Source organism: Microcebus murinus, chromosome 8, assembly GCF_040939455.1.
Source record: "Microcebus murinus isolate Inina chromosome 8, M.murinus_Inina_mat1.0, whole genome shotgun sequence".
Lineage (NCBI taxonomy): Eukaryota > Metazoa > Chordata > Mammalia > Primates > Cheirogaleidae > Microcebus > Microcebus murinus.
The window spans coordinates 33,186,355-33,202,975 of record NC_134111.1 but is presented as its reverse complement, the minus strand read 5'-3'; the positions used below and the strand labels follow the sequence as shown (position 1 = coordinate 33,202,975).

At 39.4% G+C, this 16,621-nt stretch overlaps 1 protein-coding gene across 16 annotated transcripts in view; it reads left to right on the top strand.

Moving 5' to 3' along the window:
- NEB (nebulin) overlaps window positions 1-16,621 on the top strand; it is a 210,534-nt gene that overhangs the window by 18,337 nt on the left and 175,576 nt on the right. For all 16 annotated transcript variants that reach the window (XM_076005535.1, XM_076005527.1, XM_076005534.1 and 13 more), the window contains exons 11-24: window positions 3,379-3,483; window positions 4,144-4,251; window positions 7,311-7,427; window positions 8,968-9,072; window positions 9,160-9,267; window positions 9,362-9,466; window positions 9,873-9,971; window positions 10,976-11,080; window positions 12,050-12,157; window positions 12,246-12,359; window positions 13,589-13,690; window positions 13,786-13,893; window positions 13,985-14,089; window positions 15,134-15,232. In XM_076005535.1, coding sequence (XP_075861650.1) covers window positions 3,379-3,483; window positions 4,144-4,251; window positions 7,311-7,427; window positions 8,968-9,072; window positions 9,160-9,267; window positions 9,362-9,466; window positions 9,873-9,971; window positions 10,976-11,080; window positions 12,050-12,157; window positions 12,246-12,359; window positions 13,589-13,690; window positions 13,786-13,893; window positions 13,985-14,089; window positions 15,134-15,232 — 1,488 coding nt within the window. The remainder of the gene's footprint in view (window positions 1-3,378; window positions 3,484-4,143; window positions 4,252-7,310; window positions 7,428-8,967; window positions 9,073-9,159; window positions 9,268-9,361; window positions 9,467-9,872; window positions 9,972-10,975; window positions 11,081-12,049; window positions 12,158-12,245; window positions 12,360-13,588; window positions 13,691-13,785; window positions 13,894-13,984; window positions 14,090-15,133; window positions 15,233-16,621) is intronic.

Below are 16,621 nucleotides of genomic sequence, written 5' to 3'. Positions count from 1 at the left end.
GCAGCAGCTCTTTTTTCTCTCCAAGACAGATTTTTTAAAAAATCTCTTTTATCTTCTCATGCTCATGCATTTGAACTCAGCATTTTCTTTTGGAACTGTGTCTCCCAAATCCATCCTTTGTCTTACAGCTTTCAGTTCAGATAGTAATGATCACATATCTGCAATGATTATATTAATGTTGCATTCTGTTTACCAGCCTTCTTTGCTATATACTTGTCAGAATTAATTTTGTCACCTTGGTCTTTGGCCAAAGCCATCAGCTATGTGCCAGCAGTGCCTCCTGGCTCAGCTGCGTTTTGTGGCTCTAACATAGATGGGTGGGCAGAGTTGTTCCTATGAGCAGGCACTGCAGGTGAGGAAACAGTGCACACCGTGATCAGCCGAAAGTGGGGTCCTGAATGCAGCTTTGGGAAGTCCCTCTAGTGTCTCTGTGCCTTTTCTCCACTCCCTTCCAGATTCACAGTAGGAAAAACATAAGATTTCAGGTTGGAGTTTCTGGTTGATATCCAACTGGAATTTAGAATTAAAAAAATTTTTTTTTCAATGACATATTGTTGCACAGCATGAAAATGCCAGGCTCTGATCTTCTGAAACCATGAAAACTCTTCTACCATGTAGGATTAGGGAGACTCCCATTGATTTCACCAGAAGAGATTCAACTGAGACAAGAAGGTAGCCCTGGGCCCACTGTGGGCAATAAAAATACCAGTTGGGACCCTTTATGTTCATTCTGAAAGGATACCTTTTCTATGAATGGAGCCATCAGGAGTCCCATTATTTAGCTACTCACAGAAAAAAAGAGAAGGGTGATTAAGTGGCTTCATATTTTTTCATTTGATAACTGCAGAAAAACTACAGATGCAAGCGAGGAAAGCAGAAAATGAATCCCTGTGTTTACATAACACATTAGGTGCCTGGTTTGTGGCCCAATGGAAGCCCCTCATCTGCCTCCAGGCAGAAGGGACCACAGTTCAGGGAAGTAATCTTACTATAACTTACCAGAGACAGTGTCCCCGAGCTTGTAATTGACTCCATGTACTTTTCTCTGATAAATAAACCAAAAAATTCAAGAAAAACTTAACTTGATTCTTTCCTCAAGATTTCCATTGGTCAACTCCAAACACAACACAGCTGGAGAGAAGCATTAGGGGGAAACCCTTGGGGTTAGGGTTGGGGGACAGTTGGAGGCTGGACCCCTGATATAGGTAACATGTTTCCTTATACTGCCAGACCTGCAAAATGTGACCCCCTGGCTGGCGGAGAGGGTCCCACTGGGACATCTCCCTCTCTCTTCCTCTCACTCCTCTTGCAGTTTGTCCTTTCTGCTTCTCTCCTACCCACAAATGAGAGGGAAATCCATAACTTCCTCAGTAGTTAACAAGCTCCAGCCTCGTCCTGTGCAGCAAACATCTTCCCAGACCCCGTAGCACTCAGGAGTGGATTGTGAGAGGTCCATCTTTCCCCTGACCTCTGTCGGCTGCTGGGTAGTAGGAAATATCGAGTTGTGGTTCGTGAACGTTAAGAAGGGAGAAAGGACTTTGGATGTGGGTCTTGGGTGGTCTTACACTCTTGTTTTGCATATTGTTTTAATCTCTTTAAAAAAAATCAGACATCTATCTCTCACTGCGAGAATTTCCTACTCCGTTTTCCTCAGCAAATCTACATATGTGACACCTATTTCTGTAACAGCCCAATGTTTGGACATCCTTAAGAATATCTGCTGCCTTCTCGACTTTAAATTATATTACAAAGTTCTCTTTGGTATGCGTCAGGCTCAGTTGCCCCTTCCCAATCCTAGAGTTTTCCTCCTTTGACAGCAAGTGGGAGGAAAGGCAGCTTCCTCTAAAAATAATTATAGGTCAGGAAATCTCAACCTGAGGTATGTGTACATCAAGAAACTCTGAAGCTTTAAGTATTTGTGGACATTTTATAGCTTGTCAGATTCCTGAAGAGGTCTGTTTCCCAAAAAGATTAGACACACTTCTATAGACAGCCTTAGCAAATCTCAAAATCAATTTTATTGACTTCAATTCTTTAAAGCTTCAAAAGAAGAGGGTAGATAAATTAATTGGCAATATAATGCAAACCTTATCTCAGCAAAGATTTCCATGGAAGAATTGTCCTCCCCTGACATGTACAAATTTCTTTTTTGCAGAGTTTCTGTCTGTAATGATAATGATGATGATGATAATTATTTTTACAATTATTAAACCCAACATTTGCTTAACACTGTGAAGTTTACAAAGCACTCTTTGGTATGTAATCTTATTAAACCACCAGCAGTCCCCTGTGTAAATATTATTGCCAGCACTTGTGGCTGACATCACTGAAACTTAGAGAGGCTAAATCATACCTTTGTAATGATGGAGTTGAGTCTTGGGCCCACAGTTTCTGAACTCAGGCCCAGGGCTCTAAAATTTATAGCTATAACAGTCACTTGACTATTAATTTGCATATTAACTTTTTGAGAAAAAGGAAAAAGAGCATTTCAAAGAGGGCTGGGCTTCCTTGAACTCTAAGTCATTGGCTATGTCCCTCACTCACCTTTAGTTCTTATTCTGCTCAAGGTCTACCAGAAAACCTCTTTCTTTTTCCTTGAAGGGTATTTTGGAGTATAAACATACAAACACCTTGAGACCCATTGTTTATGTCTACATAGTTATGTGTTTATGTTTACTGTTATGTGTTTAACACATTTCGATAAGCCACGGAGGAAAAATTGTTCTAACTCAGCTAGGGTTCTGGTTGATGGGCTCAGGTTTGGGGTTGGCTAGGTGAATTCCATTCCAAGAACACCTAGGCCAAGGGAGTTCAATATCCTGTATCATGGTCTCAGTTCAGTTTAGTGTGTGTACTTAAACAAACATTTATGAGGTAACATCTGCATGCTGCATTTTGTGTTAGATTCTGAGGATATGAAAATGAAGAAGACATAACACCTCTCTTCAAGGAGTTTACAGCCTGGAGTTGGGGTGGGTGGTATTTGGGAGCAAGATGAAGCAGTAGTTCAATTTTTAAATTATTTTCCAGTTCCTATGAAATATCTTTAAGTCTATACTAGAGGGTCTTATTTATTAGCCTCCAAACCAAATTTTATTGTGATTGCTGCTTTCTAGATAACTAGGGGTTTGGGTAAAGCTTAGCGATTAATGGCTAAGTTCATTTGGCATGGAAATCTCTCTCTATTCACCCTCATCCAACTTTCTTGTTGAGTAAATTGACACTGCACTGGAAGATTTTTTGAAGATGTCTATTAAGGACCTAAGAATGGCCTGCTCAAGATATTTTTTAAAGTTAATCATTCTTACATAATTTGTTGTCTTATTTGTCAACTCCTGGGTTGTGCTTGTCTTATTCTCTTTTCTTTTCTTTTCCTAGCAAAAATACAAAGAAGACTACGAAAATAAAGTCAAAGGCAAATGGAGTGAGACACCTTGCTTTGAAATGGCGAACGCCAAAATGAATGCTGATAACATAAGCTCAGTAAGTAGGAAGGGGCTGCTGACATCCTGGGAGGGGGACCCCTTTCTTTAATGACTTCTCACCACCTGCTGTGCCTAGAGTGGGCCCAGAACATGTGAGGCCCCTCTTCTCAGGGACAAGACCTGGTGTGGAGATCCGTTTAAGAAAGAAATTTCACAAACTCTCATTTCCTTTGAGAAATATTATTTTGGCCAAATTCCTAATTATTTCTACCTCAATTTTCATAAAAGCAGCCTGGCAAGACCCTGTCACTGACTGCAAAGTGTAGTTAGTACAAGGGACTCCTTTAATTTGTGCTTTGCCTGGGGAACCAAGCTGTACATTTTCAAAATATATAGTTTCTTCTCACTGGAAATCATAAGTCTAATTATTGTTTTTCCTTTTTCTTAAGTTCTCTGCTCCTAGCCTTCAAAAGGTCTTTCTTGGTGGCCAAGAAAAGCCTTTCTAATTATACTTTCAGCCTATTCTAATTGTTCTAAATCTCTGTTAAATTGCTACCCATTTTTGCAATGGTACCACGTTCTCTAATTGTATTCTAATCTGCCTACACCCAAAGGAGTGTGGTTTTGGGTAGCTTCTCCAAATCCCTGTGTCTTCCCATGTAAACCCTTGCACAGTGTCTTTTCACAGTAGTCCTCAAGTATGTTTAATGTCTTGCAGAGGAAATACCAGGAAGATTTCGAGAACATGAAAGACCAGATCTACTTCATGCAGACTGAAACACCAGAGTACAAAGTGAATAAACAAGCTGGAGTGGCAGCTAGCAAGGTATGAAGGAAGTGTTGCCTTTACCTTAATTGTTTGAGTGGGGGTGAATTTCTTATAACTCTGGATCTTGTACCATGTTTCCCTGAATATAAGACAGGGTCTTATATTTATTTTTCCTCAAGAAGACACCCTAGGGCTTACTGTCAGGGGATGTGTTATTTTTTTTAAGTACGGTGCAGCAATCTACATTGGTTCAAATATAGTTAAGTTGTCTTCTTCTGGAACATCGTCATAACTCTCCAAAGCCTGAATTCCATCCTGAATTTCTTATGACTCTATTTCCTTTAGAACCATTGGCCTCAATCTCTCATGTCAGGCAATAGAGCTCTCATGGGGCAGATGAGAAGGGCTGCTCATCTTCTTTACCGCTCCGCGATGAAATGCATGGGTTGTGCAGATGCGCTGCGTAGCCACGCCCATCATTAGGTCTTATTTTAGGGGTGGGGCTTCTATTGGGCAAATGCTTAGAAATCCTGCTAGGGCTTATTTTATGGGTAGGTCTTATTTTCGGGGAAACACGGTATGTAATGAAAATGGAAAAGGTGGATTGTCCTTGGGGGAATTACCAAGGTTGAGACTAATGGATCCCAGGCATTTGAAAAAGAGTAGAATTAAAACAAGAACAACAACAAAAAAAGTACTTTGGAATTATAATAGGGCTACTCAGATTTTTTTATTTTGTCATGTATGGACAGTAACAATACCTAAGTACTATCATCAGTATTTCATAGAGTAAAGGGCCTTTTGTTATCCAGAAGTAGAAAGGCTGTAATCTCAGGTAGCAAGACTTCTTTCCCCAGGAAAAGACAATTGGCAGCCTTCTACAAAAATGGGCACTTTCACACTCAACACTATGATTACTTTTTTTATTTTCCCACTCACTAAGGAAAAACTTGGTCACAGACAAGGTTCATAAATCCAAGGATATCTTCGTATGTTCTACAGAGTGACTTTGGTGAATAGTCTGACTCCTTGGCATTCGAAAGCAGATGGTTGCTAAGAAGAGCATAAACTTTGAAGCCAACCACACTTGGTTCTAATCCTGGCCTGGGCCCTACTAGAGGAGAGAAACCAGGATTACATCACTTGGAAGGCTATTACAGTGTCCAGGTGCAAGACAGTGGTATTTTGTACCAGGAGGGTAACAGGGCAGCTGATGAGAAGTATTTTTGAAAAAAGAGTTGACTCAATTTGCTGATGGATTGGATGTGGGGTATAAAAGAAAGGTTTTGATCTGAGCAGTTCAATGAATGGGGTTTCCCTTTATTGAGATAGGGAAGGTGGCGGAAGGAGTGGGTAATTTTTTTGGAGGAGAAACAGAAGCTCATTTTCAGACATGTTAGATTAGAGATGCCTTTTAGACATCCAAGCGGAAATGTTGGTGGTCAGTTGATGATATGGGTCTGAAATGTCAGGGAGACATGTGGGAAAGCTGTATAAATTTGGGAGTCATGGGCATGCAGAGAGTATTAAATGTCATGGCACTAGAGCATCAAGGGAGTGAGTACAGATAGAAAATGCCAAGAACTGAACCCTGGAACCCTTCCATATGAATGTATCAGCAAGATGGGGTAGGAGCAAAGTTAGGAGAGCACAGTGTCTTGGGAAGCAAGTCAAGGGAGAAAGGAGTTGTCAAATGTTTCTGAAATGGATGTACTGATGTCTGCTCTCTGGTGACCTTAACAAGAGCAACTTGGTTGGGTCCGTTTGGAGAAGGTTCATGTGCATGAGAAGAGAGAAATTGAAGACACAAGTATATTTAACTCTTTCAAAGTATTAAATATTTTCTGGTAAGAAAAGAAGAAAATTGGTAGTAGCTGATGAAAGGTGGGGAAGAGAGATTTTTTTAAGTTAGGTAACAAAAATGCCATGTTTCTATACTGACGGAAAAAATCCAGCAGAGCAGGAAGATTTGGTAATGTTGGAGAAGGAAGAATGGCTGGGGCAATGTCCTTGAGCAGGTGAAAGGGGAAGAGATCTGGTGCTTAAGAGGAGGGGATGGCTTTGCCACATTCACTGACAGTTTATCCATGTGACAGGGGAGAAGGCTGCCCATCCCAGATGCAGGTAGGGGGATAGTAGGGTTTGTGTATTTCCCTTCTGGTCATTTTCATTTTTCAAGGCAATATACAATTCTATAAGGTAGAAAGATTATTCATGTCTTCCATTCCCATGGAGTATCCCCTGTGGTCCTCTGTGTGGGCTGCAGGGTTGGAGCATCTGTGTTTCAACTGTGTATCTCCTGCCCTTGCATAGCAAGCCGATTGGCTTTGTTTTCTGTAGTCCTTCAATGTTGGATTTATCTAGGATTCCTTGAACTTCTGCAGTTATGTTGCCTGTATAAATGGCTCACACGGGGGCTTATGGTCAGAACCAGAATCAGTTTCTTGTTCTAATCCCTGTGGGTAACCCCACCCCCCTCCAAATTACTGCTTCTGCCATAGCAGGGACTAAAGGTGCAAAGTTGGAAAGGCAGAAGGAGAAAGTGGGGCTGCCCCCATTCATCCCAGCCCAGCTCCCTCCTCTTCCTCTTGCTCCTACAGTAAAGGTGTGTGTGCTCTACACAGGCACAGGTGAGGCGTGCAAGGGTGGTTGGGGGTGCTTCTAGCTTCCTTTCTTTAAAAATGTGTCCAGAGATAAGGCAGCTGGGGGTTAAGAGCTAAGTAAAGGCTCTGCAACAGCAGGTATCTGAGACATGGTGAACTGTCATTACTTTGTATCTTTTTCTTTCCTGTTACTTATGTATCTCTCTCTCTCTCTCTGAGGGCAGGGACCAGGTGTTACTCTTTCTTGTATCTGTCCCAGAGCTAGGCTCACAATCGACACCCTGTGGATAACTTTGAATGAATAAATGAATGGGAAGAAAATGCATCCTGGAAATTTATGCAGTTTTTCAACTGCTGTTATGAGTTACTATGAGTATTTTGTTGGTAAAATGTCAAGCTGCCTTTTTTTCTAGAGAGAAAATTGATTTGTGAACTATGTCATAATATCCATAATAGAGACAAGGACAAAAATAACCTGTAGAGTTATTTTATCACTTTATTTCACTCCTACAGGTAAAATACAAAGAAGACTATGAAAAGAATAAAGGGAAAGCAGATTATAATGTACTTCCTGCTACAGAGAACCCACTGCTCAAGCAGCTGAAGGTGGCAGGAAATGCCCTAAGTGATGTAAGTTTATTCTTGTCGAAAGTGTTTTTTAGGCCTTAGCTGCAAGAGAGATGAAACTTTTCTCCTTCTGTAATGATTGAATGCATATATAACTTTGCAAATACTTTAGGTTATGGAGTGGCAGTTTCATTGGAACCATGTAAACACAAGAAAGCATGAGTGACTCTCAATATGACGTGGGTGAGCCATGGGTTTAGTTCGATGGGCAGAGAATTCCTCATTTGCTCATAAGCTCCAGGTACCTGGACCTCCCTATGGGCAAAAAAGCACATTGTAGGTGTGTTTTGATTTTGACAGCGGCAGACGGAGACATTTAAAGATAGATCTTGGCCTGAGAAACCATCATTTGCAGACAAAGAACTTGAAAGATACTTCCCTAAGTCCTCTCAGGAATTTCTACTTGTGGATTCGTTGAGAGCCTGGCTAAGCCATTAGATTGGAAATAAATTAGATAAATGAGACTGGGCCTGGTATTAAAAGACTGTCAGCCTGAGACCAATATGTGTGTGTGTGTGTGTGTGTGTGTGTGTGTGTGTGTGTGTGTGCATGCACAGAGAGAGAGAGTAAGAGACAGAATCACTTGAGTCTTTCTCTTATGGTTAGGTTTGTATTAAGCTTTCCCAATATTTGAGGATTTTATGTAGCTGTTTGAGTGGGTTAGCTGTCTTTTCCTTGTCCCTTGAATTAAGTCAGCTCCGTAGGAAATGTGTGGACGAGATAGGTGGGGTGAAGTGCCAGGCGAGAAGGTGTAATGGTCTGTCCAAACAGCTCTGCTGGGAAATCAATGCCAAGCACTCTGCTTTCTAAAAGAAAAGCATCTTTATCAGACATATAAAAGCCTAGGTTTAAATTTACTGTGTTGATAAAGACAGAAATATACAAATATTAAAAACGAATAATGTCATTTACATTTTGAAAACACCAAATGAAAAAGTAACCATGATCTGCTGTATCCGTTGTATATTTAAAACCAATAGTTTGCTCAAGCTAAAGATAAATCCTAGCAGAGAAGAAGAGTTCATAATAGCTCATGGCTTGAGTTCTTGTGTATACTTTATTTTTAATTGTATAATTAGACATTTTTTCCCTTGGTACAAGGAGGAAGACAAAGAGTATATATTTCTCAACCTATATTAACATTTTCATGAAGTTTTTGTTTGAAAAAAAATAAAATAAATGATTTGCTGTTGCTCAAAATCTCCATGTTTGTTCTGGCTCAATCAGTGAGGGAAGAGCATGTGAGCTGAGAGACAGAGAAGGCAGCAATTCTGGATACACAAGAATCTCTGCAACTAAAGGCTTGGTCAGAGGTGGCACATTGGCTTCTTAATTTTTTGAGAAAATGGCAAACTTAGGCTTTACAATAACTGCTAATAGAAAAGTCTTATGATTCATGACACCCATGTTAGGTTGTCAGTTTTTAAGACAGTTGACAGCCGATAGCTTTTCTTCTTCTTTTGTTTAGTGTTGGAAAATACGAGTGTTATAATCAGCGTGGGAGTGACAAGAATCTACTTTAACTGATTTTTTCCTTTGACAGAAACTATACAAGGAAAACTATGAAAAGACGAAGGCAAAGAGCATGAATTACTGCGAGACCCCCAAATTCAAGCTTGATACAGTTCTACAGAACTTCAGTAGTGACGTAAGCAGTCTCACCGTCATTCCTCTGTTAAAAAAAAGAGACCCATCATTTCACCAATTAATAAATGAGTTATGTTTTGTCTTTCAGACTAAATATAAAGATTCCTACTTAAAGAATATTTTGGGACATTATGTAGGCAGCTTTGAGGATCCGTATCATTCACACTGCATGAAAGTCACAGCTCAAAACAGTGATGTGAGTTCCAAGACAATTGTTTGATTTTCCAAATACATTTTGGGGCCATAAATGCAATGGTTGCATCCTCACGTCTGATTTCTTTTCCTCATAGAAAAACTACAAAGCAGAATATGAAGAAGACAAGGGCAAAGGCTTCTTCCCCCAGACCATCACTCAGGAATATGAAGCAATCAAGAAACTAGACCAGTGTAAAGACGTAAGTCTGTTGTCTGAACTTTGAATATCACTGCCCTCCATAGCATCTAGTGCTCAAGATATGTTTACAATTTTTACACTTTTACAAATAAACGGAAGCATAGGAATTATAAGAAACAAAACCTACATTTCGTGCTATTTTCCCTTGTTGGCATCCCTCTGTTGCAACAGTTAATTGTAGCTTGACTTCCCAAAGGAGAGTTATCAGGAATTTGAAGAGATAAGAAAATTTCTCATTGAGCTGTAAGAGCACCGCTCAGAGAAACTGCAGTCTAGTTAGGAAAAAAAACAATAAATGTTTTATTAACTACAAGATTCTTTTCCTTGGGGGAATGGGGTTCTTGGCCCACAGGCCACCTTGCGTCTGACAGATGGCAGTGCTAAACAGACTCCTTGTCTCCTCACAGCACACCTACAAAGTTCATCCTGATAAGACGAAATTCACCCAAGTAACCGACTCTCCAGTTCTGTTGCAAGCCCAAGTCAATTCCAAACAACTGAGCGATGTAAGTTCCTCTAAATTAGCCAGGAAATCCAATTATGAGGGAGGACATTTCATAACTCTATACACAAAATCCAATGACTTGTCACATTTATTTTTAAAGAGGCTAAGTTTTAGCAAGTTTAACTTGTATATATTTGTAATCACCTAAAATATTTTCCTAGTTCCTTGCCTTCATCTTAGGCAGATAGCATTATAGTAAAATGATTCTGTGAAGGAAACTAATGTAGCTGAAAGCATTGGTAAGAACGTGAATTCTAGAGTCAGACAAAATCACATTCAAATTCCAGCTCTGTCATGTAAGTTCTGAGTGGCCAAATGATTTAACCTCTCTCTGCCTCATATTTAACTCCCTTTTATAATTTATGGCTGGTCTGAAGATTAAGCGAAGGGAGACACATGCATAGCACACACCCTGGCCCAGAGCAGGTATTCAGTACCTGCGTTTCTCTCTCCCAAATACACATTTCTGGAAAATGGAGTCTTTGAGACAAGTTTTCCCATATAAGTGTTAAGTATGGATTTCCAAACTTGCATTGAACAGAAAGAATAAAGTAACCTAAATAAGTAAAGTAAAGAATAAAAGTAACCTCAGTAGATCAATGGCTAGAAATGAAGGCTTCAATTTGAGAATCAACAGCCATGAGGTGTGTGAGTGGACACGTACCAGATTTGTTACGAAAAGTTCTCCAGTAGGGGAGCACTGACGATGAAAAGCAAGACAGGGCCATGTCTCTTTCAGAATCTACAGGGCCAACTGGGCTATACTGGAGGGTGTACGAAAGAGCCACCTTATACCATTAGGGTCCTACCATGGTGACAGGTGTCCTACCATGGTGACAGGTGTCCAGCACAAAGGTTCAATAATACAAGTGACCTCCTCAAGCTGTCAGTGTCTCTTTTGATCTTAACAATTTTGTCAGTTGCTTTACAAAATGTGCCGCATAAGAGGTTTTGTATTTTGGAACAATTCTTCTTCTGAACTAATATTCTCTCTCTCTCTGTCAGCTAAATTACAAAGCAAAACACGAGAGTGAAAAGTTCAAGTGCCATATACCCCCTGATACTCCTGCTTTTATCCAGCACAAAGTCAATGCCTATAACCTGAGTGATGTAAGTCCCTTTCATGCTGTACCTTGTGATATATTGACAACTTATGCTTTTATTTTTTAATTGGTTCATTGCTATTCAGTGAATATTTTAATGCTAAAATGGGAAGAACAATTAACATTTGTATCATGTTCCCATGTCTCTGCCAATATAACTTTGAATTCACCTTATAAAATGTGTGCAGCAATCTTACAAGTAGCTTCATACAATTAGATAATCTTAATATGTTTTATCTATCCCTCAAAATAGCACCATTCATGTAGGCTTAATTGCAAATCTGAATCTTTTAGCCATATATTCATTTTTATTGTACTATAATTCATTTTTTTTCAGGACCTGATTTTTTACATACAATTTTATTTCATTTATTCCCCAGGCTTATAATGTTCCTTATTTCATGGAAATGATACTTATTTCTATATGTAAGAGAACTTGCACTAATGAAGATATAGAGTATTTAAAGGGCAGAAGGCCAGCTATCCATTACTATCTTTCATTTTTCAAACTTAATTTTATAGAAAAGTCAAATTACCCTTGGGGATCTCAATTTCTTCAACAATTCTATAAATGAATACCAAGATTATCCAATATTAATGAGTATTATATTGACTCACAAAATAGCCTCAGAGATCAAATGAAAGTAATGCCTTTATATCATGAAAGTATGTTAAGTATAGAATATTTGCGCCATTCTATAAAATATTCAATGTTAGAAATCAAATATTAGTATGATAACTAGAATTAAGTTCATTTGATGAAAGATTCTAATAGAGAGTAGAGAAGCCTGATCTTGGAGAATTAGAAGGTCCAGCTTGAGGAGAATTATCTAAAATATGCATGATTTCCTGGACATTGAAAAGGACCTGTTTATGTTATGTTAAGACAAGATATTTAGTTACCTTTTTAGTCTCTAAGGTGATGACATGCATTATCACTTTTGCCAATTCCTTTGCTCAAATTTCTCCTGTCCAGAATATTTACAAGGAAGACTGGGAGAAGAGCAAAGCCAAGAAGTTCGACATTAAAGTGGACGCCATCCCCCTGCTGGCAGCCAAAGCCAACAGCAGGAACGCCAGTGACGTGAGTGTGGCCTGGGGACCTGGGCAGGGCGTCCTCAAGGATGAAGTTTCCTGGTGAGTGGGACCTGGCACGTGTGATGTCTTTGCAGGTGATGTACAAGAAAGACTATGAGAAAAACAAAGGGAAGATGATTGGAGCCCTCAGCATTGAGGACGATCCCAAGATGCTGCACTCCTTGAAGACAGCCAGAAACCAGAGTGATGTGAGTGTCTCTGCAAATCTGTGTCATTTTTCAAATGTGGACACACTTGCTGTTCAGTATATAACCTGGCTAGGATGTTAGCCTAACTGACACCTCAGATTCAGGATGACAAATCAAACGTGAAACCTTTACCCAGGTGGTAAAGGAAGGTGAACTTCTTCATTCTTGTTGATGTCTCTGTACTTTGAGATGCCAGTGAATATTGCAACAGTGGGCTTAGTCTCCTTAATGTCCTCTGTTTTACTAGAAGAAAAAAAATGTATTAGCAATATCATTTTCTTTATTGTTTGTCCTAGAAATGAGATCCATATCTCAGTATGTATAAGTATATGAATAGGTGCAAGTATGTATTCATTTAATGTCCTGAACTGGTTGAGGTAGTTTACAAAAACATATTCAGAAAATAAAAAGTGGGAAGTGAGAAAACCAGTTTAAAGACAAATAACGTAGGAAAAACTAGATGAAGCATAAGCTCCAAAGTGAAATATTTTAAGAATCTTATAAAATATTGCTCTTATTTTAAAGACCTTAGACTATTTATTTAAAAATAAAATAAAACTCTTCACAGGAATGCTTTTCTAATTCCTAGCCCCCCCAAAAGAAATACTGCCTATCTGTCCATATATTTACAAGTATTCTTGTCTTTATTGAGTCCATTTTTGGATTTCTATATGAGAGAAGTAAAAAAGAAAGTGAAGAAATATATAATACATAAAATGAAACAAAAACCTCTTCATGTATTATTAGTACTATAAAGAAAAATGTTAGGCATTAATGATAAAAGCCAACTTCCAGAGATATTGTAAAATGTATTTTCACCAAGTACTAAACTGAGTACTTTTCTAGGACTATGCCTAGGTGTTTAAGGTCCACCTTACAGCTTATGCTTCATTTTGCACCCAATTCATTTTCCTTAAAAAAAAAAAAAATTCACTTTCCTTCAAACACATTCAAATGGCAAGAATTATTTTAAGACAAAAAATTTGCTTAAATCACAGAATTGGTGTGCTGTAATTTATTCAATCTAAAAAAATATTAGTTTATGAGATTATACAGAACATGAGCCTCTACCACATCCATTCTGCTGTTTGCTTTATGGAAAACGGATGCTAAGAAAATACAAAGTTTGCCCCTTTGGTTAAAGGAGAGTCATGGTATGATAGGCTTTTATTCCATGAGTTATAATTTTCTTTTATTTTCTTCGTATAATTTTCTTTTCCCTTTGACAGAGATTGTACAAGGAAAACTATGAGAAGACAAAAGCAAGGAGCATGAACTACTGCGAGACCCCCAGATACCAACTTGACACTCTGCTGAAGAACTTCAGTGAGGTGTGAAAGACCACACCCACCCCTGGGGTTGCAAAGACTTTCCTACTGTTCAACAAGTAACTGTTCACTTCACTTATGTGTGTTTTCTTTCTCAGGCTAAATATAAGGATTCGTATGAAAAGAATATCTTGGGACATTATGTAGGCAGTTTTGAGGACCCGTATTACACACACTGTATGAAAGTTTCAGCTCAAAACAGCGACGTAAGTTTGAAGACAATGGTTCATGCCTCACAGTGACATTGTCTGGGAGCAGTGACAATCATGGTCTCTCTTTGTTTTTTTCTCATGACAGAAAAGTTACAAAGCAGAATATGAAGAAGATAAAGCGAAGTGCTATTTCCCTCAGACTATAACACAAGAATACGAAGCAATCAAGAAGCTAGACCAGTGTAAAGATGTAAGTCATGCTGCCCTGAATTCTTGAAATTGGGTTTGGGATTCTTGTGACATCTAGTGGTAAATTTAGCAGGAGTTTAAATGCTAACATCTAGTTGCTAGCAGGAGATATTCAATTTTAAATTTTGCGGGGGGGGGGGATAGAATTGAGAAACATGACAATTACTACAAAGAGATCTGTCTGTTGCAAAATAATTTCAGCTTTTATGAATCTTTATTCCCATTAGTTTGCATATACATGAACTTGGAGTAAAAGGAGGACATGCAGGTTTGTGAGAGATGGGTGTCCTTCAACACATTTGCATGGGTGCTAGCACACGCCAGGCACTATCCTTGGCACTGGGAAAGAATAGGGAGTAAGTGGGCTGCCTTGAACGGCTTCCACTGGAGTGGAGAGACAAACAATACACCCAGAAAGAGAGCACAGAAACAAGAAAGATATCAGGCAATGATAAGAAAATGAATATAGGAGGAATTAAAACAGGACGATGTGAGAGAGAGTGACTGGATGGGCACTTCAGTTTGGGTGACCGGGGAAGGGCTAGGACGGGAATGTCCAGCCATTCCGGGTCAAGGAAAGGGCAGCAGGAAGAGCAGCCTGAGGCGAGAACAAGCTCAGCATTTAAGGAGTTGAAAGGATGAGGTGGCTGAAATGTGTGGGGAGAGAGGGGAGTAGCAAGAGGTGGTAGGAGAGGAAGGAGGGTTGGTGTCTGCAGGGCTCATAAGCCGAGGTACAGTTCAGGCTGAATACCAAGTTCAGGGGAGAGCCATGGCAAGGCTTCAGCAGTGGAAGGTTAATCTGGTTGCTGAGTTGCAGCAGGCAGACCAGAGGCAACTTCAGGAGTGAGGAAGAGAAGGGGCTGGAGGAAAGAAAGGAAAGAAAGAGAGAGAGAAAGAAAGTGAGAATGTATCAACCAAGTTTTCAGGAACAAAACAAGCTATATTTTTGCCTGGAAACTTTTTGTATGTTAGTGTGTATATAAATAAGAATATAAAGATATAAAATACACCATAAAATTTCACTAAAGAGCATCTTCTTTTCTAGCATACCTACAAAGTTCATCCAGATAAGACCAAGTTCACGGCAGTCACTGATAGTCCTGTCCTGTTGCAAGCCCAGCTCAACACGAAACAGCTTAGTGATGTAAGTGCATTGATTTATGCAAATGTGGTGACCCACAGTGCTTTGCTTAATTTACATGCTTAATCTTCATAGACTCATCTACCATCCCAATAATGTCATTTTTCAAGATTTGTTTAATAAAATGCAAACGAAGCTGCTAGGTTGAATTGTAGCCTGATGAAAATAGTGTTAGACAATAATAAAAATAACGACTATTTCTTCAATAACTCATTGATTTTTAATGGGAATATCTCACTTATTCATTAGGATCTGTCACATGCACACTAAAACTTCATGCCAATTAAAATAAAGAGTGACAACAAAAGTATCCATTTGAGTAGGTAACAAGGCAAGCATTTCCCATTCTTCAGTTTGCCAACAAACACAAGAGCACAGGAACAAGAACGACATCAGACAATGATAAGAAAACGAATATAGAATGATGCTACAGAGTTAAAACGGGATGATGTCAGAGAGAGGGATTGCATGGGCATTAAATTGGGCGATCAAGGAAGCTCGAAGGCAGGGATGATACAGCCATGCCAAGTTCAGGGGAAGAGCAGCAGTGCTTCTCAGACATCCACATTCATGTGGTCACCTGCTGACCCTCTTAAAGTGCAGATTCTGAGTCAGTAGATCCGGAGGGGCCTCCATATTCTGACTTTCTAATAAGCTCCTACGTGGTGCTGCTGCTGTGATTAGTGGACCACGCTTTCAGTAGCAAGGCGCTAACACAGCTAAGTCCTGAAGTAGCACACCTTTCTCAGGATAGGGAAAATGAAAGATACAGCTTGTCCTACTATACAATGTCTCTTAGTAACACAAATTAGCTTATATGTGATCAGTAAAGAGGGGAATGGCATCAGCATAACACAGAAGTCATATTAGTTCACATGCCATTTTCCTAGAATGTTAACATTTTGTGTCCCAGTGAAGAACAGCTAAACACTAACAACCTTGACCCAGCTGAATTCAGCAAGCTGCTGGACAACTAAAAATATATAGAAAAAATTGGCTGGGCATGGTGGCGCATGCCTGTAGTCCCAGCTACTCGGGAAGCTGAGGCAGCAGGATTACTTGAGCCCAGGAGTTTGAGGTTGCTGTGAGCTAGGCTGACGCCACGGCACTCACTCAAGCCTGTAGCCTGGGCAACAAAGCGAGACTCTGTCTCAAAAAAAAAAAAAAAAAATATATATAGTAGCTCCTTATTCACAGTTTTGCTTTCTGCAGTGTCAGTTACTTGAGGTCAACCATGGTCTGAAAATATTGAATGGAAAATTCCAGAAAGAAACCATTCATAAGTTTTAAATTGTGTGCTGTTCTTAGTGGGATGAAATCTTACGCCATCCCCCTATTTCCCTTCTTTTATGAAAAGAAGAAGGGTGAGCACAGTGCAATAAGATATTTTGA